This window comes from Fundulus heteroclitus, unplaced genomic scaffold (genome assembly GCF_011125445.2).
Source record: "Fundulus heteroclitus isolate FHET01 unplaced genomic scaffold, MU-UCD_Fhet_4.1 scaffold_46, whole genome shotgun sequence".
NCBI classification, from domain to species: domain Eukaryota; kingdom Metazoa; phylum Chordata; class Actinopteri; order Cyprinodontiformes; family Fundulidae; genus Fundulus; species Fundulus heteroclitus.
In genome coordinates, this window is record NW_023396879.1 from 864,071 (window position 1) to 888,381 (window position 24,311).

At 41.7% G+C, this 24,311-nt stretch overlaps 2 protein-coding genes, 1 long non-coding RNA gene and 1 pseudogene across 4 annotated transcripts in view; 2 read left to right on the forward strand and 2 right to left on the reverse strand.

Annotated features, from left to right (window-relative positions):
- The window catches only part of LOC118560608, a 30,165-nt pseudogene extending 28,698 nt beyond the window's left edge, over nt 1-1,467 (reverse strand).
- LOC105924521 (gastrula zinc finger protein XlCGF57.1) overlaps nt 1-24,311 on the forward strand; it is a 123,862-nt gene that overhangs the window by 55,374 nt on the left and 44,177 nt on the right. The gene's annotated exons all lie outside the window — the stretch shown is intronic.
- Nucleotides 496-1,372, forward strand: LOC118560625. The gene is made up of 2 exons (XR_004929485.1): nt 496-768; nt 1,166-1,372. It is a non-coding gene; the product is annotated as an uncharacterized LOC118560625 (long non-coding RNA).
- The window catches only part of LOC105924617 (zinc finger protein 271), a 42,531-nt gene continuing 25,292 nt past the window's right edge, over nt 7,073-24,311 (reverse strand). Inside the window, exons 1-3 of one of the 2 annotated variants that reach the window (XM_036131844.1) lie at nt 14,858-15,013; nt 14,647-14,765; nt 7,073-9,958 (exon numbers count right to left, since the gene is read on the reverse strand). In XM_036131844.1, the coding sequence (XP_035987737.1) occupies nt 7,499-9,943 (2,445 nt within the window). In that variant the 5' untranslated portion in view covers nt 9,944-9,958; nt 14,647-14,765; nt 14,858-15,013 and the 3' untranslated portion in view covers nt 7,073-7,498. Of the gene's footprint in view, nt 9,959-14,646; nt 14,766-14,857; nt 15,014-24,311 lie in introns of those variants that run through there. The other variant, XM_036131843.1, reaches the window with a different exon arrangement.

Genomic DNA, 24,311 nt, shown 5'->3' on the forward strand with positions numbered 1-24,311 from the left:
GTTTATTCTTCAGTGCATTAATCAGTAAAACGTAAAAAACATGTTTGTTTTCAAATCTTAAGTACATTTGCTTCTCAATTACTTAAAATGTCAAAAAAGTTGGTTGAACTCCTCGGTCCTCACACTGATGGTAAAAAACTTTTTTGGCAATTTAATTCTTTTGCAAAATCTGAAGTGGTGTATTGTGTGTGGGTGACATCTAGTGACAGAACATAAAAACTTTATCTTTCTAAGTAGCTCAGAACAACCGGTCCTCACTTTGTAGGTTTTTTTTTTTTTTTTTTAACTTACTCGGTCCTCGGTATACACACACACACATCGGTCCTGCGTGTGTGTGTGTATATACACACATGTACAAATGTGTTTGTTTATATAGTAATAAAAAAAAATTAAATATGTATTATTGGCTGTGTTTTGCAACATACATGCATCCTGTCAGAATATTCTATTACTTTTAAACCCATTAAGATTATTTAAATGCACTGGACCATTTGTTTTAATAGCTATAGTTTTAAAGTTTTCAGCAAACAAAGGTAAAAAATTACTTCAATATTCAGCGAGTTATAGTTGACTCTGCGCCTGGGCAACACATTACACTGAGTGAGCTGTCAACCGCCCCAAGATGGCGCCCCAAATCTCGCGGGATCTACTCTTACATTATGTCTACGACTGGAACTGTTTTACAAGTTTCGACAGAAAACATAAGGCTTTGTTAAGACAAGCTGTATAAATAATCTTAATTCCTCTGGAGTTTATTCGGCCAATGAGGTACGGCTTTATTGTTTTACTTGTCTTTATTTATTTAAACCTCTATATTTTAATTCGGTTTCTGTTTCCTTTATTAGTTCTGACGGCATTTTGAGGGCATTTTCTAAGGCCTGTAAAGACATGTCCGCAATAAATGTCTGTTAAAACCAAAAGAACGACGTTGAGCCTTGATTAACTCGAGGAGTAACACCCCTCTGAGCAAATACATTTTATTTTTAATATTTCTGGGAAGTGATTAGATCAAATGTTCGTTTTAAAAGCTGTCGTTGTCGTTAATCTACCGTTAATACAATTTCTCAACAAAACTTAAAAACAGAGATAAATGAGGCATATAACCAAGCTGTGAACGCATCTTTTCGGCATCAAGTAGTTCCTGATCAAATTCTCTGTTTTCCAGCATTAGTTCATCCAGACCAGCGTCCAGTTAACATACCTGGAGGTTCTGACCCGGTTCGGGTTCTCCAGCTGCTATCCAGCAGTCTGAGCTGATGCTCGGTCTCTTCCTCCTCCTGGACGATGGTTCTGAATATTTATTCAGCAGTTAGTCGCTCTCTGGTGATGAAGCGAAGATATTGTTGCTGCAGACGCTGAAATATTCAGTTTACAGCAAAAACAGACTTCTGACCGACGATGAACAAGCAAACCTGGAAGCTAACGCTGCTAGCGCCTCGTTGTTCACCGGAAAATCCAGATGGAGATTTCCTCTGGAAACGCTCACCACCCTAGACATTCCTTATGTAGACGGCTCATTACGTGCTGGAGCGCATGCTGCGGCGCCGCCATCTTGGATGGGTCTCTCCTACTCCTCGCCGGCATAGGAGCCAAAGGGAGCAACTTTGTCAATATTTTCTACAGTTTAAAGTTACCTTGTGGTGCAGATCACCATTTTTGATGATGGGCTCATAATGAGTTTTTACTTGGTGAGAACAATGGAGAAACCCAGTAGATGGACCATAATTTTATGTTCATTAATTTTTTATCGCTGTCCTTCAGCTGTAAGAAACAATTCTTTTTCAAGGGTCTTAAGCTCCAGGCCTGTTTGCAAGCAGGATAGTATAAGACACTGAAATGACTTGGAAATTTTAAAGAACACTTTTCAGGCCTGCATGCACAGCACACATAAATATGAAGAAATTATTGTTGGTATGCAGCAAAAGCTTGGAATTGTACATCTGAGAGAGTGAAATAAATTTAAATGAACAATCCAACATGTTTCTTTATTAAAATATAAAATGTATTAATCTATACATTTCATTTTTAATACATGTCTCTTTGTTTAAGAGCATAAAACAAAGTATTTCAGCATGGAAGCTTGTATTATTTACATTTTTGATATGTCATACCACATGTGTCTGTTATATAGCATAAAATAAAATATTTCAGTATCCATCCATTTTCCGACATGTTTATCCCTGCTGGGGTCATGAGGGTTGCTGGTGCCTATCTCCAGCAGTCAGTGGGCGAGAGGCGGGGTGCACCCTGGATGGGCCGCCAGTCTGTCACAGGGCAACACAGAGACAGACAGGACAAACAACCATTCACGCACACACTAGTATTTAGTATGAAATCACATATTTATACATTGATATGCAATATTTAGGTCAGTTAAATACCATACCTTTCTGAAATATGTTGTCTAAACAACATATCAGCATTAAAACATGTTCCATTAAAGCCAAAAATATGTTTATGTGTCTATGTATATGTTTTTGTGTGCATATGTTTATGTGAGATGAATATGCCATGTGCTAATGTAAGGTGTGTTTATTATGTGCGTATGTCTATATAAGGTGTATATGTTAGGTGCTTATGTCTTGCGATGTGTGTGTATTGCTGTCCCCTAATCAACTCTAGTCGGCTGTTAGAGTGGGGGTGACACTATTTGTACTTCTGCAACCCCCCACAAGTATAAAATACAAACAGTAAGGAAAAGTCAGTAAAATCTTTTTTAAGATTTTATTTGAAAAAAATAGCTAAATTATTCATGTCAGTTACAGACCTTTTTGGAACCATTACATAAAATGTATAAGATGAACTTTGTCATGTTTTGTAATGATTGTTGTAGGACCCAAATGCAGAGAGGCAGAGGCAAGGAGTAAATATGGGTCAGTTTAATGGGAATACAGACTCATAAAAACACTGGAGGACTCAGGTGCCAGAGCAAAAATTAAACATAGACCTGGGGTGCAAACGAGGAAGCGATCAGGAAAGGTGACATGAAGCAACAGAAGGAACCAGCGGTTAATGGGACGATTAGAGGAGCTTAAATACTGGGAGGATGAGAGCTGATGGCAGGTGTGGTGAAGGCGCTGGAAGAACTGAGGAGAGAGAGTTAGTGGCAACAGGGGGCGAGAGAGAGCAACAGGGGAACAAGAAAGATAATCTAAATGTAACTGAGGATAACTAGATACAGGGAATAAACTAAATACATTGCTGAAGGGACCTGAAAAAAGGCTATTTTATTTATTTCTATTTTAACCAAACATGCTTTTTGTTGTATATTGTAAATGTAAACTGAGGTCTATGACACTAACTTTTGAGTCTTAGCCAACATTCACAGCCACGTTCAGCAGATGTCTGAACGTTAAACATTCACTGGTAATATACAGATACACTGCCTTATTACTCCTCAAACAAGGTTCACAGGACAACCTTCAGTTCAACTTCAGCCACCAAGTAAATGACAGCATACTTTAAGGTCAGACAGCATAACATAAGCAGAAGATAACCTCAACATCTTAACACGTCTAGCAGCCAACACACAAAAAGGGACATATTTTAGACCCGATCATCACTAAAGGTCTAAACATTTCCAAAGTCAATGTAACTGATGTTGACCCATCTGATCACTTTTCTGTTACCTTTCAAAGCATCATTTCCAGTTACTCATTTAATCAAAGGGACACAATTAGAAAATGCATCTTTAAGGACAATGCCACAGAAACTTTTATCCTCACTCACTCTTCTACTTCAATATGCAACTCAGTAGATGAACTAGTAGATAACTTTCAGTCTAGAGTCTCAGACATGATGGACTGCATTGCTCCGGTTAAAGTGAAAGTTGTTTCTGGGAGGAAAAGATCTCATTGGAGAAATCCTCCAGCAGTTAGCAGTGAAGAAAAGGGAGTGTGGAAAGGCGTAACGAATGTGGAGAAAGACTAGACTCCAGGTTCACTATGACATCTATAAAGAGAGACTTTACAGATATAACTTACAACTAAAAAATGTAAGAGAATCTTTCTTCTCTGAGATTATTAACAAAAACATTAATAATACTCGTGCCTTATTTGCCACGGTCGACAGGTTAATAAATGCTCTTGTGTTTGTGGCTTCTGAACTCAACTCCATCAGGGCCTTCAGCAAATTTGCTAACCTCCAAAAGATTAGAGGATTAGTCTGTACATCCATATCAACTCCAGAACCAAAGCTGTATCCAACTAGAACTTATCTTGACTAAATGTCCCAATTCAGCCAAATAAACTACAAAAGCTTAGAAGAAATCGTACACCAGCTAAGTTCCTCTTCCTTCTGCCATGATGTTCTACATACAGCATTAAGAAAGTTCTGCATGTCATTGCATCTGATTTGACTCAAATAATTAACACAAACCCCCAGTCAGGTGTTTGCCCCCAGTCTCTAAAAACAACTGTTATCAAACCACTGCTGAAAAATAACAATTGGGACAAACTGTAGGCCCATCTCAAACCTCCCCTTTATTAGTAAGATAATTGAAATAGCTGTGTTTCAGCAATTAAAGCTATAGTTGGTAATCCTGTACAGAAATACTTTTTGTTACATTTGGTAAAATGGTCATTCCATCCTGACAGTACTCAATACATTATGTATCCAGAAAAAGGAGGTTAAAAAAATCAATGTCTGTGGGAGCTGCAGGCCTGCAGGTGAGACGGTCTTGCACATGCAGATATTCAAAAAGGGACTTGGGGAAAGTCCTAGAAAAATCGGTACCTCTACCTTTAAATACCTTCTTAACAATGACCAGCCACTTTGACGTGTTCCAGTCAAGTTTCTGTGCTCACCACAGTACAGAGACCGCCCTTATCAAGGTGTGTAATGACATCCATATAAATGCAGACTGTGGAAGAACCACAGTGCTGGTTCTATTGGACCTCAGTGCAGCATTTGACACTGTCGATCACTCTGTAGGGTTAGAGCGCCTGGAAAACTGGGTTGGTCCTTCCGGTACAGCACTTGACTGGTTAAAATCTTATTAAAAAAGATGGGTATTTTTTGTGTCAGTAGGTAACTATACATCAGAGATGACAAAAATCACATTCAGGGTTCCCCAGGCATCTATCTTGGGTCCCCTCCTATTCAATATCTACATGCTCCCTCTAGCTATATATAAAAAAAACAACATCAACTACCATAACTATGCAGACGACACATAGCTCTACACCACCATGTCACCAGGTGACTATAAACCAGTTCAAGCTCTGAGGAAATAGAAGAAATCAATGCATAGATGAGACAACATTTTCTACAGTTGAATAAAAAAAAACCCTGAAGTAATAATTTTTAGACTACATGCTGAAGCTGCTTCAGCTAGAAACCACTGATCAGGCCCGGAATCTGGGTGTAGTGATGGACTCAGACCTGAATCTTCAAAAGCATCTAAAGACAATTACAAAATGGGCCTTTTGTCACCTGAAGAACATTTCCAGGATTAAAGAACTGATGTCTCAGCAGGATCTGCAAAAAGTATGATCCAGAACACTGCTGCCCACGTCCTCACTAAGACTAAGAACGTAGAGAACATGGACCCAGTTCTGAAGTCCTTCCACTGTCTCCCTGGATCTCAGAGAATAGACTTTAAAATACAACTGTTAGTCTATAAATCCCTGAATGGGTTAGTAACTAAATACATCACAGACTTGTTATCAGTGTATCAATCAATCAATCAATCAATCAATTTTATTAGTCAACTGCAATTTGCATTACAATCGAAATTTCAGTTCCAGTACAACCGTCCATCACATACACTTAACAAACATTTTGGGGGAACGATTGACTGAGGCCTTGCGTTGCCAGGAACACACACAGTCGGCCGCTGCTACATGAGCGCTAGCCGTGAGGTGCGTTCCCCAAACTGCCCCAGACCCCGCTTTACACGGGGTCCCTAGGCGCTGCCTTGAAAACTCTCGAAGAAAGAGCAACAACATGGGGGAAAGAGGGGAGGGAGAAAAAAAAAGAGACAGATGTTTGCCTATTTATGCTCTCACCTATAAAGAGACAAACAACCGACACAAAAAAACCCTCATAGCACAAAAGCACAAATAAACACAAGACAACATGTATGCAGAAGGTAAACATTTGAGACCTGTCGCGTGAGTGTAATTCATCAGTTTTTATGAGTATCAGTTATGCGTGTGTGTATGGGCGAAAGTGTTTTTCTCCGTGAACACTCTCCAGAGGCCATTGTCCTTGATGTTATCAGCCGGCCCACAGTTCAGAGAAGCATCCTCAGGTGTCAGCGGGGGAGGGGGGTAGCCGGGGGCTTTTCTGAGCACTCCGTCATAACAATCCAGGAGAAGATAGGGAGGGAATCCAAATATGTTATTTGTTATGAGACAAGCTGCACTGCCTTTCCTGTCAGCTTTTAAGTCTTTTGCTGGCTCCACATAAATCCAATTTTCCAAATTATTGGGCTTTTTCGCGCTTCACTCCCAGATTTTATCCCATCTCCCCTTGAGTTCAACCCCAAAGTCAGTCTGCGTTCCAGCGCAGCCAGCTTTTCGGCTTGGCTCCATTCACCTGCCAGGTTTGTCCGTTCACAGCCAGAGTGAGCGCGTCATGCAGTCGGCAGCCTGATCAAGGCCAAATGGCTCCGACATCCGCTGTATTTGCCGATACTTCAAAAATCCACAAAAACCAATAAGTAGAGATCCCAGTATCCTTAATCCAATGTGAAAATTTCAAACGTCCAGGAATGACAAGGTCGAAAGACACACCGTTTTCCTCCAGGAATTTAGGGTGTATCTCACAAAATAAGTCAAATCAGGAACGGACGGGTCCCCCTTTTGTTGCCTACCCGTCGAAAAAAATTTATCAATAGTATTGAGAGACCAGCTTACCAGATCCATGTTTTTCAGAGTTCGGTTGATATGAAGAAAGTGCTCAGAAGACAAGACATAGCAAAGCAAAGCAGGATAGGGGGGGGGGGGGGTAAAAGCTGCAGAGAGAGAAAGACACGACCGACCTCGGAGAGAGACAGAGCGCTAGCTCTGTCAGGGAGACAGTGGAAGTCCTTCCACTGTCTCCCTGGATCTCAGAGAATAGACTTTAAAATACAACTGTTAGTCTATAAATCCCTGAATGGGTTAGTAACTAAATACATCACAGACTTGTTATCAGTGTATCAACTCTCCAGACCACTCAGCTCTTGTAGCTCAGAACAAAACACAGAAAAGCAGCATTAGTTTTGATGCTCCACTTATCTGGCACAAACTCACAGAAGACTGTAAAATTCTGAAAGCCTGAGTTCCTTTAAATCAAGGTTAAAAACCTATTTGTTTAGAGTTGCCTTTAACTGTTAATGCTCCAGTTTGCAGTCCAACTTGTCTTTTACTTTATCTGACCTGCTGCTACTGTTCCAGTGCAATGTGCTTTCATCTGTAATGCTATTTTTACTCTGTAACACTTTTTATGTTCATGTACAGCACTTTGAATCGTCTTGTTACTAAAGTGCTTTATACATAAACTTGCCTTGTCTTTATGGCTTCTCACACGTGCGAGTTCTTTTGTGACGAGCCAAATGACTGCTGCATCTAAAAGTTGCTCCACACAAATCACAAGAATAAGGCTTATGACCTGTGTGAATACTAAGGTGACAAGTCAAAGCAGAACTTTTTCGAAAAGATTTGCCACACAAGGTGCAAGTAAAAGGCTTCTCCCCTGTGTGAGTTCTATAGTGACATTCCAGAACAGCCTTTGTTCTAAAAGATTTAACACATAAGTCACAAGAATAAGGCTTTTCATCTGTGTGGGTTCTAAGGTGACGAGTCAAATCGTTACTTTGTTTAAAAGACTTTTCACACAAATGACAAGGATATGGCTTTTCACCTGTGTGAGTTCTAAGGTGACATTTCAGATTGTGACTAAGTTGAAAAGATTTATCACAAAACTTGCAAGGAAAAGGCTTTTCACCTGTGTGAGATCTTTGGTGACGGATCAAATTCGGCTTCGATCTAAAAGATTTGTCACACAATTCACAAGAATAAGGTTTTTCATCTGTGTGAGTTTTAAGGTGAGAAGTCAAAGAGTGGCGGAGTCGAAAAGATTTTTCACATAAATTACATGAATGAGGCTTTTCTCCTGTGTGAGTACTAAGGTGATTAGTCAAATGTTGACTTAATCCAAAAGATTTATCACACAACTTACAAGAATAACGCTTTTCACCTGTGTGAGTTCTAAGGTGACATGTCAAACTGTAATTTTTTCGAAAAGATTTATCACACAAATGACAAGAATAAGGTTTTTCACCTGTGTGAATTCTTAGGTGAATAGTCAAATTTTGATTTTGTCGAAAAGATTTATCACACAAATGACAAGAATAAGGTTTTTCACCTGGGTGAATTTTAAGGTGACTAGTCAACTCGTTACTTTGTTTAAAAGACTTTTCACACACATGACAAGAATGAAGCTTTTTATCTGAGTGAGTTTTAAGGTGACGAGTCAAACTGCCATTTTGTTGGAAAGATTTATCACACAACTTACAAGAATAAGGCTTTTCACCTGTGTGGGTTCTAATGTGACGAGACAAATCGTTACTTTGTTTAAAAGACTTTTCACACAAATGACAAGAATAAGGTTTTTCACCTGTATGAGTTCTGAGGTGACATTTCAAATTGTGATTATGTCGAAAAACTTTGTCACAAAACTTGCAAGGATAAGGCTTTTCATCTGTGTGGGATATCAGGTGACGATCCAAAATAGCCTTTGTTCTAAAAGATTTGAGACACAATTCACAAGAATAAGGTTTTTCATTTGTGTGGGTTCTAAGGTGATTAGTCAAAGTTTGACGGAGTCGAAAAGATTTGTCACACAGCTTACATGAATACGGTCTTTCATCACTGTGCGTTCTAAGATGATTCATCAAATGTTGACTAAGTCCAAAAGATTTATCACACAACTTACAAGAATAACGCTTATCACCTGTATGAGTTCTAAGGTGATATGTCAAAGTGTAACTTTGTCGAAAAGATTTTTCACACAAATTACAAGAATAAGGCTTTTCATTTGTGTGAGTTCTAAGGTGACAAGTTAAATTGTCAATTCGTCGAAAAGATTTTCCACACAACTCACAAGAATGAGGCTTATCTGCGTGAGTTGTTTTGTGTTTTTTCAAATGATCTTCGTGACCAAAAGATTTACCACACACTTCACAAGGATACTGTTCCTCACCTCTGTGGTTTCTCATGTGCTCAGACAAGTCTTTTTCTGTTCTGAAACATTTACCACACATTTCACAGCAAGCTGCATCTTCTTTATGACTTTTTGGTTTTGAATTGTCCACACTGTCCCTGTGATTTCTGGTGTCCTGATGTCTCTTCTCTGGCTGCAGATCTTCATCTTTACTTGATCCCGAATCTTTCAGGTTGCTCCCTGACTGATGTTGAGTCTCAGCTTCAGGACAGTTTTCAGAGAGGAGATGGTTCCTGTTTGGTTCTGGTTCACCCTTGCTCTTTTTCTCATAAGTAGGAATCACCACACCGTTGTCTGTCTCCTTCTTCAGCTGATCGTCACCCTGATTACTGCAGAGATACTCCTGTTCCTCTTTGATCTTCACTGGTTCGGGTTCCTCTTTAATTATAACAGGTTCAGGTTCCTCTTTAATCTGTACAGGTTCTGGTTCATTCTTTACTTCCATCACCTGGTGCAGTTCTGGTACATTGTGGAATATTTCCTCATAAGCAGAAATCACCATAGAGGTGTGAGGCTCCTGCTTCACTAAAGGCTGATTTTCATTCTGAAAGACCCACAGTTCAATATGTTCTGTTGTTATTGGTTCAGGTTCTCCTTTTGGCTCACTCTGCTGTGTTTCTGGTTCTCCCTGTTCTTTTATCTCTATAGTGTTTGATATGATGGGGTCAGCGTTGGAGTTGCTCTCTTCAGTTTTGAGAAGGTGGTCTGTGTGAAGGTGCCGAGTAGCAGACATGATGCTGAGGAAGGCCTGAGGAACGAAGAACAGTAGAATATAAATGTTGAATGATGGGGCTCAGTAAGGCTTAGATTTGATTAATGGAGATTGATTAATAGTGCATTTTAAAAATCACATTTTAAAACAAAATTTCACTAAAATGGTAAATGGCTTGTACTTGTATAGCGCTTTAACTAGTCTTGACGACCTCCAAGCTTCACACCACAGTCTTAGTCATTCACCCATTCACACCCTGATGGTGGTGAGCTATGTTAGTAGCTACAGCTGCCCTGGGGGGAGGCTGCAATACATCAGCGCCACAGGGCCCTTTGATCACCACCAGCAGGCAATGCAGGTGAAGTGTCTTGCCTAAGGACACAACAACGAAGACAGTCAGAGCGGGGGGATTGAACCGGCAACCCGCCAATTGCAGGACCAACTCCCTAACCTCTGTGCCACCGTCGCCCACTCATTACTTAACCTCCTTGTAGCATGTGGTTAAAATCAATGTTTCCTTGTGATCAGATTTGGTGATTAAGCTATAATAATTACATAAAGTTAAATGGACACACTACCATCTGGTGGAGGATTTTTAAATTCCATTCTACAATGCAACAATTTATCCTCTGCTTCCATCCAGGTGTAAAGAGTGGTTACTTGAGTTACTGTTGCCTTTCTAACAGCTCAAACCAGTTTTGCCACTCTAAAGAGGCTTAACATGACAGTGACACTACAGAACATAGAAATTCAGTCAAGAGCGTCACGCATCAACATTAAGGGAAAAGTCCGGTCAACAAGGAAAAAAAAAAAAAATTAAAAAAAAAAAATTAAAAAAAAAAAATTAAAAAAAAAAAATCGGTGGATCTTTATCTATACCTAAAAGTAATACGTCCGTGGTGATTTAATGAATTTAGCGGTAATCAGTAAAAAAATAAAAAGATAAATTGTCGTTGCGATCGCTGAGTCATTATTGCCCAAATATGGTAACATCTCTCTACTGACTTCATATCCTGTGACGTTATGTCGCGTTAAGGCACTGCGCTTTACAAGCTAATTCAATAGGAAGTATTCCACACAGCTGTGATCAACAACAATTATTTCAGATTTCGAGAGGACTTCACCATTGAAATTCGCGAGAGCTATCGTAGAAGCAACAATGCCCACATACATGGCAGTTGGATGTTCCAATACAGAGGGTAAAAGTGAAAAAACAGTTTTTTCACCTTTCCGATTCATGATCCACCACTGGTTCTTTTGTTGGATTACCTACTTGAAGAGGGAGGATTTTCCATCGAACTTCTGGTCAGAGAAAAAACACGTCATCTGTAGCCAACATTTCGAAGAAGAATGTTTTGAAGTTGACGTGAGAGCGAGACTTTTCGGTAGGTTTTTCTTTTTTATAATGTAGAATTTGCGGGGACATTTGGTTCCCCCAACAGAGCGGCTGAGTGATACGACACACTTAGAAAGCATGCTCACTGTTGCAAAGCCCACTTATTTTAAGTGACTTTGGTCTTCTTTTTTCTAAAGTCGCTTGTAAATTTCATGAATTGCGGGTTGCAGTTTTTTGGGCTCGTTTCTGAAAGTGAAGTCGCTTGTTTGGGCTCTAAACTAAGTGACGCTGAAATATCCCTCCGCCTCATAACGCTCTGCAGCTCATCCTGACATAGAAGCAGAGTGAGTAAAGGCAGAAATAGCAGCCATGCCAGTATTTTCTGTTAGTAGTTTACGGCTGCAATAACTTATGATAACTCCTGAAAGTAGATTAGGCGGTGCAGATAACCATTTTGAGCAGAGATTGGTTCTAAAGATGAGTTTTATACTCATCGTGTAACATTGCAGAACCCAACCCATAAACCGTACCTTAATGCTTATTTGTTGTCTTTTTATGTCTAAAATGTAAAATTAGTATTAATTTAAATGCAAATGCTTAATACATAATCAGTGTTTATACAGGAATGAGTAACCCTAATTTAATGCTGAGAGAGAGAGAGATTATTGCTGTCAAACGATTAAAAATTTTAATCACGATTAATCGCATAATGTCGATAGTTAACTCGAGATTAATCGCAAATTTTATCCTTTTATTTCTGAAAGTGTAATAGCCCGTTTGGGCATTTAAATATGCAATTTTGCAATAAATGACATTAATAAAATACATGCTTGTACAAAAAATATTTTTATTTTGTTATTTTTCAAGCACTTTTCAGAATTGGAATGAAAACATCCTGGTGCCAAATGTTAAACTCTGGACTATAATGGCTAAATTACTAATCATGACGCCCTGATGTTTACACAATGTGTAAATACCTGTTTTTTTTCTCTCTCTCTCTCCCCAACAACAACAACAACTTCTTTGAATATTTTGTTTCTATCCATATTCATACAGTTTAAGCTTGGAAAAAGGTTTTAAATTTCCAGGCCATTCCAGTCTTACACTTTGCTTGCAACTGGGCAGGAGCTTAATACCCTGAAAAAGACTGTTTAGGAACTGTTTAGCAACTCCAGGTCCTTTGTTTGGCAACGTAATTCAGCCTTAGTTTGTCAAATACCGAGACAACAAATTAATAAGCATTAAAGTACGGTTTATGGGTTGGGTTTCTGCAATGTTATCAACGTGTAAAAGCTCATCTTCAGAACCAATGTCTGATAAAATGGTGATCTGCACCAAGTAATCTACTTTCAGCAGTTATCACCGGTTATTGCACCGTAAACTGCAGAAAATACGAACAGAGTTGCTCTGTCTGCCTTTACTACCGTCGGCTCCTATGGCAGAGGGATATTTCAGCTGGCTACAAAATGTGGGCAGTGCAGGCAGGTCTCTTAATAACCGCTGTTTCGTCACTTATGTTAGAGCCCAAATAAGCGATTTCACTTTCAGAAACCTGCCCAAAAAAAAAAAAAAAAAAAAAAAACGCAACCCGTGACTCATGAAATTTAGAAGCGCTTTTAGAAAAAAGAAGCCCAAAGTCGCATGTGTTCGAGGGTAAAAGAAACACAGTCCGGAAAGCGCGGCGGGGGAAAAAAACATTAGGGAACAGTGTGTGTGTTTTGACGCGCGATTAACGGCGACAAAAAAATTGCCGGCGTTAAACGCGTTTATTTATTTATATATATATATATATATATATATATATATATATATATATATATATATATATATATATATATATATACACACACACACACATACATACATATATCATGCAAAATATTTCAGCACATGACTTTCTCAGTACTTGATATACATATATATATTTGTTTGTGTATGTGTTATGAATATAAGGATCAATTTGTTAAATCTAAACATTGTGTTCTTCATTATTTCATAAAACCGTGTCACATGTGAACCTTTAGGAACAGACTTTTTGGGTGAGTATTAAAGAGGTAAAATTAATAATATGAGAAAAAAAAAGTCCAAGGTCAATAAAGTAAAAATAAACAAACAAACACAAAAGTGATAATGTTCTGATAAAAACATCATATTATGAGAATTAAGGGGGAACATTTCCAGAATAATCACAGTTTGCAGAATTATTTCACTCCTGGAGTAATAGGGCCAGGTTAGATTATTTTAAATATTTTTATTCTTTAGGAGAATAAATTCAGGAGAATGAAGCTAAAGGGTACGAAAATAAACTTGTAATATTACAAAAAAATATTACGAATACAAAGTATATTCAGAGATTAAAGTCCCTCTGATACTGTTTAAGTGACTGAGTAACTGCAGATTTGCCACATTTAAGATGGCGGACGCTCTGACGCATCGCAGCATAGGCAGAACCCGCCCAATGACGCGTCTACTCTTATATTATGTCTATGGGCACGCCTCTCACCCGAGAACGCGGCGTCTACGTATTCATGTCTGTGTCACCAGCTATGAACCCTACCGCACGTCACTGATATATATATATGCGTGTGTATACATGTACAAATGTGTTTGTGTATATAGTAATAAAAAAATTCTAAAAATGTATTAGTGGCTGTGTTGTTTTAATAGCTATAGTTTTAAAGTTTTCAGAATAAAAAATAAATAAATAATTTAAAAAAAACTTACTACAATATTCAGCGAGTGATTAAAATTGATCTGCGCCTGGGCAGCAAATCACACTGACCTGAGCTGTCAACCGCCCCAAGATGGCGCCCCCAAATCTCATCAGCGCCCATAGACGAAAGCGGTCGACGCGGGATCTACTCTTATATTATGTCTACGGCTGGAACTGTTTTACAAGTTTCGCCAGAAAACATAAGGCTTTATTCCTCTGGAGTTTATTCGGCCAATGAGGTACGGCTTTATTGTTTTACTTGTCTTTATTTATTTAAACCTCTATATTTTAATTCGGTTTGTGTTTCCTTTATTAGTTCTGACGGCATTTTGAGGGCATTTTCTAAGGCCTGTAAAGACATGTCCGCAATAAATGTCTGTTAAAACCAAAAGAACGACTTTGAGCCTTGATTAACTCGAGGAGTAACACCCCTCTGAGCAAATACATTTTATTTTATATATTTCTGGGAAGTGATTAGATCAAATGTTCGTTTTAAAAGCCGTTGATCCATGTTTGGCATTGTCGTTAATACAATTTCTCAACAAAACACAAAAACAGAGATAAATGAGGCATATAACCAAGCTGTGAACGCATATTTTCGGCATCAACTAGTTCCTGATCATATTCTCTGTTTTCCAGCATTAGTTCATCCAGACCAGCGTCCAGTTAACATACCTGGAGGTTCTGACCCGGTTCGGGTTCTCCAGCTGCTATCCAGCAGTCTGAGCTGATGCTCGGTCTCTTCCTCCTCCTGGACGATGGTTCTGAATATTTCTTCAGCAGTTAGTCGCTCTCTGGTGATGAAGCGAAGATATTGTTGCTGCAGACGCTGAAATATTCAGTTTACAGCAAAAACAGACTTCTGACCGACGATGAACAAGCAAACCTGGAAGCTAACGCTGCTAGCGCCTCGTTGTTCACCGGAAGTTCCAGACGGAGATTTCCTCTGGAAACGCTCACCCCCCTAGACATTCCTTATGTAGACGGCTCATTACGTGCTGGATCGCATGCTGCGGCGCCGCCATCTTGGATGGGTCTCTCCCGCTCCTCGCTGGCATAGGAGCCAAAGGGAGCAACTTTGTCAATATTTTCTACAGTTTAAAGTTACCTTGTGGTGCAGATCACCATTTTTGAACTGAGATTGGCTCCGAATATGAGTTTTTACTTGGTGAGAAGAACAAAGGAGAAACCCAGTAGATGGACCATCATTTTATGTTCATTAATTTTTTATCACTGTCCTTCAGCTGTAAGAAACAATTCTTTTTCAAGGGTCTTAAGCTCCAGGCCTGTTTGCAAGCAGGATAGTGTAAGGCAAGGCAAGGCAAGGCAAATTTATTTATATAGCACAATTCAGTACAAGACAATACAAAGTGCTTTACATGATTAAGATATACCAAAATAATAAAATGTAGATAGAAAATAGAATAAAAGCAAGTAGGGATAGAATGTAGTAACAAAAAAGAACATTAAAAACAGTAAAACTGTTTAACTAGAACAGTCAAAGGCAGTTTTAAACAGATGTGTTTTTAATCTTGATTTAAAAGAACTCAGGCTTTCCACACTTTTACAGTTTTCTGGAAGTTTGTTCCAGATAAGCGGAGCATAGGAACTAAATGCTGCTTCTCCATGTTTAGTTCTGGTTCTAGGTATGTGGAGTAGACTGGAGCCAGAAGACCTTAGTGGTCTGGATGGTTGATACACTGATAACAAGTCTGTGATGTATTTAGGTGCTAAGCCATTTAAGGATTTATAGACTAACAGAAGTATTTTAAAGTCTATTCTCTGAGATACAGGGAGCCAGTGTAAGGACCTTAGAACTGGGGTGATGTGCTCTACTTTCTTAGTCTTAGTGAGGACGCGGGCAGCAGCGTCCTCACTAAGGACGTGTAAGACACTGAAATGACTTGGAAATTTTAAAGAACACTTTTCAGGCCTGCATGCACAGCACACATAAATATGAGGAAATTATTGTTGATATGTAGCAAAAGCTTGGAATTGTACATGTGAGAGATTAAAATAAATTCAAATGAACAATCCAACATGTTTCTTTATTAAAATATAAAATGTATTAATCTATACATTTATTCATTTTTTAATACATGTCTCTTTGTTAAAGAGCAGAAAACAAAGTATTTCAGCATGGAAGTTTGTATTATTTACATATTTGATATGTCATACCACATGTGTCTGTTAGCATAACATAAAATATTTCAGTACCATTTTCTGACATGTTTATCCCTGCTGGGGTCATGAGGGTTGCTGGTGCCTATCTCCAGCAGTCAGTGGGCGAGAGGCGGGGTGCACCCTGGATGGGCCGCCAGTCTGTCACAGTGCAACACAGAGACAGACAGGACAAACAACCATTCATGCACACACTAGTATTTCAGTATGAAATCACATATTTATACATTGATATGCAACATTTAGGTCAGTTAAAGACCATACATTTCTGAAATATGTTGTCTAAACAACATATATCAGCATTAAAACATGCTCCATTCGAGCCAAAAATATGTTTATGTGTCTATGTGTATGTTTTTGTGTGCATATGTTTATGTGAGATGAATATGCCACGTGCTAATGTAAGGTGTGTATATTATGTGCGTATGTCTATATAAAGGTGTATATGTTAGGTGCTTATGTCTTGCGATGTGTGTGTATTGCTGTCCCCTAATCAACTCTAGTAGGCTGTTAGAGTGGGGGTGACACTATTTGTACTTCTGCAACCCCCCACAAGTATAAAATACAAACAGTAAGGAAAAGTCAGTAAAATCTTTTTTAAGATTTTATTTGAAAAAAAAGCTAAATTATTCATGTCAATTACATATGGGGAAGGCCACTTCCAATATAAACTTGTACATAAAAGGATAGTTGTGTCCAAATTAGTCAGAAGCCGTGCATAACAAACATTTGTAAACTCATAATAATTTAAATTGCATTCAAAAGATACAACATACAGTTTAAATAGTTACAACTTCAATAACTAATAAATACAAATTTCAAGTTTAAATATGTGCTTTACTGTTATGAACATAAACAGCAGCGGCTGCTTGAGAATACGGATTTTTTCTTTGAGAATACGAATAGCGTACCGCCAACGAGCTATTTTTAGAAACGTAACGTCACGATGACGTCACATCACTTGGTATGCAGTAGGGCAAGCTTGCATAGTCCGCCGCTGTTTCGCTGTAAAAGAGACGTGCGTTACCCTTGGTTTTACTCGGTAAACGACTGTCCGTCCGTCCGTTGTCTTCCGCTTATCCGGGGTCGGGTCGCGGGGGTAGCAGCTTCAGTAGGGAGGCCCAGACGTCCCTCTCCCCAGCCACTTGGGCCAGCTCCTCAGGTGGAACCCCAAGGCGTTCCCAGGCCAGCCGGGAGACATAGTCCCTCCAGCGTGTCCTGGGTCTTCCCCTGGGCCTCCTCCCGGTGGGACGTGCCCGGAACACCTCTCCAGGGAGGCGTCCAGGAGGCATCCTGACCAGATGCCCGAGCCACCTCAACTGGCTCCTCTCGACGTGGAGGAGCAGCGGCTCTACTCTGAGTCCTCCCCGGATGACTGAGCTCCTCACCCTATCTCTAAGGGAGAGCCCAGACACACTACGGAGAAAACTCATTTCAGCCGCTTGTATCCGGGATCTCGTTCTTTCGGTCACGACCCAAAGCTCGTGACCATAGATGAGGGTAGGAACGTAGATCGACCGGTAAATCGAGAGCTTCGCCTTTTGGCTCAGCTCTCTCTTCACAACAACGGATCGGTACAGCGCCCGCTTCACAGCAGACGCTGCACCAATCCGCCTGTCGATCTCCCGCTCCATCTTCCCCTCATTCGTGAACAAGACCCCAAGATACTTGAACTCCTCCACTAGGGGCAGGACATCCTCCCCAACCCGGAGAAGGCACTCTACCCTTTTCCGGTTCAAGACCATGGTCTCGGATTTGGAGGCACTGATTTTCATCCCGGCCGCTTCGCACTCGGCTGCGAACCGCTCCAGTGAGAGCTGTAGATCACGCCCTGATGAAGCCAATAGGACCACGTCAGACGCGAATAGCAGAGACGCAATCCTAAGGCCACCAAAGCGGATCCCCTCAACACCTTGGCTGCGCCTAGAAATTCTGTCCATAAAAGTTATGAACAGAATCGGTGACAAAGGGCAGCCTTGGCGGAGTCCAACCCTCACCGGAAACGAGTCCGACTTACTGCCGGCAATGCGGACCAGACTCTGACACCGGTCGTACAGAGACCTGACAGCCCTTATTAAAGGGTCCGGTACTCCATACTCCCGGAGTACCCCCCACAGGATCCCCCGGGGGACACGGTCGAATGCCTTCTCCAGATCCACAAAACACATGTAGACTGGTTGGGCAAACTCCCATGCCCCCTCAAGAATCCTGCTGAGGGTATAGAGCTGGTCCAGTATTCCACGGCCAGGACGAAAACCACACTGCTCTTCCTGAATCCGAGATTCGACTATCCGACGGACCCTCCTTTCCAGAACCCCTGAATAGACCTTACCAGGGAGGCTTAAGAATGTGATTCCTCTGTAGTTGGAACACACCCTCCGGTCCCCCTTTTTAAATAGGGGGACCACCACCCCAGTCTGCCAATCCAGGGGAACTGCCCCCGATGTCCACGCAATGTTACAGAGCCGCGTTAACCAACACAGCCCCACAACATCCAGAGCCTTAAGGTACTCAGGGCGAATCTCATCCACCCCCGGAGCCTTGCCACCGAGGAGCTTTTTAACAACCTCGGCAACCTCAGCACCAGAGATGGGAGAACCCGACCCAGAGTCCCCAGGCTCTGCTTCTGCAATGGAAGACGTGTTGGTGGGATTAAGGAGGTCTTCGAAGTATTCCGCCCACCGACGCACGACGTCCCGAGTCGAGGTCAGCAGCACACCACCCCCACTGTAAACAGTGTTGGTGCTGCACTGCTTCCCCCTCCTGAGACGCCGGATGGTGGACCAGAATCGCTTCGAAGCCGTACGGAAGTCTTTCTCCATGGCCTCCCGAGTCGAGGTCAGCAGCACACCACCCCCACTGTAAACAGTGTTGGTGCTGCACTGCTTCCCCCTCCTGAGACGCCGGATGGTGGACCAGAATCGCTTCGAAGCCGTACGGAAGTCTTTCTCCATGGCCTCTCCGAACTCTTCCCACGCCCGAGTTTTTGCCTCGGCGACCAGCCGAGCCGCCTGCCGCTTCGACTGCCGGTACACATCAGCTGCTTCCGGAGTCCCACAGGCCAAAAAAAGCCCGATAGGACTCCTTCTTCAGCTTGACGGCTTCCCTCACCGCTGGTGTCCACCAGCGGGTTCGAGGGTTGCCGCCACGACATGCACCGACAACCTTGCGGCCACAGCTCCGACTAGCCGCCTCAGCAATAGAGGCGTGGAACATGGTCCATTCAGACTCAATGTCCCCCGCCTCCCTCGGGACGTGTTTAAAGTTCTCCCGGAGGTGGGAGTTAAAGCTCCGCCTCACAGGGGACTCCGCCAGACGTTCCCAGCAAACCCTCACAGTGCGTTTGGGCCTGCCCGGTCGGACCGGCTTCCTCCCCCGCCATCGGAGCCAACTCACCACCAGGTAGTGGTCGGTGGAGAGCTCCGCCCCTCTCTTCACCCGAGTGTCCAAGACATACGGCCGCAGGTCAGATGAAACGACAACAAAGTCGATCATTGAACTGCGACCTAGGGTGTCCTGGTGCCAAGAGCACATATGGACACCCTTATCCTTGAACATGGTGTTTGTGATGGACAATCCATGACGAGCACAGAAGTCCAACAACAAAACACCACTCGAGTTCAGATCAGGTGGGCCATTCCCCCAGCAAAACGGAGTCCCCAGGAGGGGCACTCTCCAGTACCCCTTCCAAGGACTCCAAAAAGGGTGGGTAATCTGAACTGCTGTTTGGCGCATAAGCGCAAACAACAGTCAGAACCCGTCCCCCCACACGAATGCGGAGGGAGGCCACCCTCTCGTTCACCGGGGAAAACCCCAACGTGCAGGCACCGAGATGGGGGGGCAACAAGTATGCCAACCCCAGCTCGGCGCCTCTCACCATGGGCAACTCCAGAGTGGAAGAATGTCCAGCCCCTCTCAAGGAGACTGGTTCCTGAGCCAGAGCGGTGCGTCGAGGTGAGTCCGACTATCTCTAGTCGGAACCTCTCAACCTCGCGCACAAGCTCAGGCTCCTTCCCCACCAGAGAGGTGACATTCCACGTCCCAAGAGCCAGCTTCTGCAGCCGAGGATCGGAACGCCAAGGTCCCCGCCCTCCACTGCTACCCGTTACACATTGCACCCGACCCCTTTGGCCCCTCCGACAGGTGGTGAGCCCATCGGAAGGGGGACCCATGTCGCCTCTTCGGGCTGAGCCCGGCCGGGCTCCATGGGCAAAAGCCTGGCCACCAGACGCTCGCCAACGTGCCCCACCTCCAGGCCTGGCTCCAGAGTGGGGCCCCGGTGACCCGCGTCCGGGCGAGGGAACACGAGGTCCAATAATTGTATTCATCATAAGGGGCATTTTGGGCTGCACTTTGTGTGAGTTAGCCTGGCCAAAGTGGCTAAAAGGAAGGCAGTCAGGCAAAAGATGTCCAGTGCAGCAGGTGATTTATTCACAAAAAGGTGTTGAAAAAATATTTACAAAAAAATCTCAAAAAAATAACCAAAAGGTTTAACATGGCTAAACAGATCAAAACTGAACATAAAGCAACCAAAATTAATGTCACGTGCACACAACTACACTGACCTGGTTCTCTCCCTCTCCAGAACCTCTCAATTTCTTGTCTTTTATACCTTTCCCCACCAAGGTAGACAAAATGGCCTCCGATGGACTCTCCCACACAGGCACCCCCAAACAATTGATACATTTCCTATCAAATGTATCATTGTTAAAATCAATCCAATTCAGCACTATCTGAATATGAAACAATGCAACAGTTGAAATACAAACAGCATTAAATTACACAATGCCCAAAACTTAATATGGATGGATTACTGCTTCCCCCTCTTCAGATGGTCTCTTCCTGTGCCAATCCTCCAACAGGAAGGCCTAATTTCCAGGAAGTAAAGTAAAACATCAGGTAAATTCACTGAAATAAAATACACAAGATAAATGAAAAAACAATTACAAACTGAATGATTTAAACCACGATGTTATAGTAAGTAATCATTAGAAATGCAAAACATAAACAAACCCGGGATAGTATATATATCTGCAAACTAAAGACTAAATACAATATGGCTAAATCAAAACAAACCAGAATGTTACCAAATGTATATAAACAGACAAATGGAGTTCTCACCCACTTTGTCACACTTTGTCTGATCCCTCACCTAGGACCTGTCTGCCTTGGGTGACCCTACTAGGGGCTTAAAGCCCCTGACAGCATAGCTCCTAGGATCATTGGGACACTCAAACCCCTCCACCACGGTAAGGTGGCAGCCCAGGGGAGGGGTAGGGCAAGCTTGCATAGTCCGCCGCTGTTTCGCTGTAAAAGAGACGTGCGTTACCCTTGGTTTTACTCGGTAAACGACTGCTTTTTCCAAATCTAAAACCATGGTTTTTAAACATTGTTACTATGGAACGTGCAACAGCGACTCAAGGTACGCTGATCGGCCGCATATGAAGGATGTTTTCTTCAAGACTGCCAAGGAGAAATGTGTGCGCTGGGTACACCGGTGCGGTCAGCCTACACAACAATTCAACCCGGAAAAAGTTACCAAATTCACGTACATATGTAGCAAGCATTTTGTCGGAGGAAAGGGCCCGACCGAAGAACATCCTGACCCAATTCCAGCGACATCAAGTAGTGAACAGGTAAGAGTATTTTGGTAGCCGACATGTTAATAATGAAGCGCCTGCTACCATAATAGCATATAGGCTATCATGGTAGCAGGCGCTAACATGATACCCCGCTACCAGGATAGCTTACTCAAAAACATTTAAAATAAGACAAACATTAAACATACACCGATCCCTGGACGGTGATTACAAACAGAAAAACGGCCGACGACGCCATAACCGCCGCGCAGGGAAAAAAAACAAAGCTTACCGTTCTATCAACTCGGCCCGTTTTCCGGTCTTTTTAAGCCCTCGACACTCAAGCCATCGTTTGAGCTGAAGGTTGGTGTGTTCTTCGACAGTGCGACCAGTAATCCATGTGCCTGGAACATCATCTTGGGAAAGTTTAATGGCTGCAAAGTCGGTCATATAGCTGTTTCTGTTGCGCGTGTAATAGCTGGTTGCTACGGGCGTTCTCTACCTGTATGTCCTACCTAAGCGGCAAAAGGGGCGTTGCTCTTGAGACAGTGACGTCACGTGCGCAGTACGCTATTCACAACAGTGGTCTGACGTCACGGTTTCCAAGGCTGGTTAATGGAGCACAGAGTGCGAAGATAGGAGCCGCGCATGCGCTCTTCAGACTGACCATCTCTGAATGCACCGCGGCTGCAGCTTCATTCCAGACAGCGCAGAGCTCACAGTGGTAAGTTAAACATTCCATTTTCTGCTGCTGTTGTTCAAAAGTACGTTTTCAGATCGTTTGAGGCGAGAACATTATACTTTTAAGCTTCCCTATGTGGCCTGTTTACAGAGTTAGTGCGTAATATTAATAAAAAAAGTCAGACGTTGAGCGTCTGTGTCAACTGGTAGGTTTTTTAAGATTGACAGCCTATTTCCTACTTTTATCTTTAAAAAAACAAATTGAGGATGGTATTAAACTTGATCACGTTGAAATTGTGACTATTTATCTGTAAAGAATTAAAATGAAAACATAATTTTTATATATTAGTAACAGTAAAGGGAGTAGGCTTAAGCTACTTTGTTGCACCTTCTAACCTTCACAGCATTGTTCATTAAGGAAAAGTTATTTCTGTCTGCCCACCTTTACAATGATTAATCTATAAATTGTGTGCAGTTAGTTCAGTTAATTATTTCAGTGAAATGGTAGAAATACCAGAGAAGGGAAGCCATTTGTTACATTTACTACTATACATTTGACATTTTCTTTCTTGAGAACTATATTAATCTGCATGTTAACCACATACAGTTTTATGGTGTGAAAAGGTGAGAATTGAAAAAACAATTATGGTAACATTTGGCATTTTTTATTTACAGTAAGAAACAGAAACAAAAAGTGTGAGGATAAACACTTCTGTGCCAATCCTCCAAATATTTTTTAATGAAGGGGACCTGAAACCAGCCCCTCAGGCTAAGAAGGGCCACCACCGTCCTCCTCCTTCAGCTGCTGCCCATCCAGAAGGTCCATGGATGGCCACTGGAGTTAGAGGTGCTGGTGACCCTCTACTGGCTGGCCTGTGGAGCATCCTATAGGGAAACAGCTTGCCAGTAAGATCTCTTACCTTCTTGTCCTTAAATAGAGCCAACAATGACACACAATTGATACATATATTATATTAATTGGATAGAAGATTAAGACATATCAGCATATTACCTAAATTACAAGTTAATTTTATATTTGGTACAGGTCAAGTGGAGGCACGCTAAAACAGACACCACGCCAAGGCGAGAAACATCATTGAGCGTGTCTTTGGTGGTCTGAAGTCACGGTGGCGTTCCATCTTCTTAAGGGCGTTGGAGGTCCGCCCGACGTTTGCCCCAAAAGTAATCGCCGCCTGCTGCATCCTCCACAATATTTGTATAGAGGCAGGGGACCAGCTAGATGAGGAGGATGAGGAGGTTGACCCAGAGGAGGACGAGGAGGTGGCCCCAGAAGAGGATGACCATCCGGCGGCTGAAGACAGGGAGCTGCTCCAGCTGGCTGCATGTTTAAGTGAACATGACTACACCTGACCTAACGTAGATCAGTTGGAGTCATGTTCACATGCTGCTTCATTTAATTTTTTTCACCACCTGTGAAAATACATTAAATAATTGTTAAATAATTTCCATTCCAACTATTTTTAATTGTATGTTTGTAGGTGTTGTCTATTTGTATAAGATCTTAATAGAAGTTATTTCTTTGTTTTAAACCACGTTAGTAACTGTTAATTTGTTTAATATGTTACACCTTTATTCTGTTCCAAAGTTAAAATAAATGTGTATTTTTTTCATATATTGTTACTATTGTTTTCTTTCCCTTTCTTCTCTCAATTCTTCGTGTCCTCACTCAGAGGAAACTCACTTAGATAGGAAAAACATTTATAGAATTTATTTATAGATTTTATATTAGGGCTGGATGATAGAGAAAAAAGCATATTGATAAAAAAAATGCATATTGATCGATAGATAATTATCAAAAAGATTTAAAACCTGGCTCTTATAATATTGCTAAATTACTTACTTTTAATATATCACACACAAACACTCAATCCCAATTAA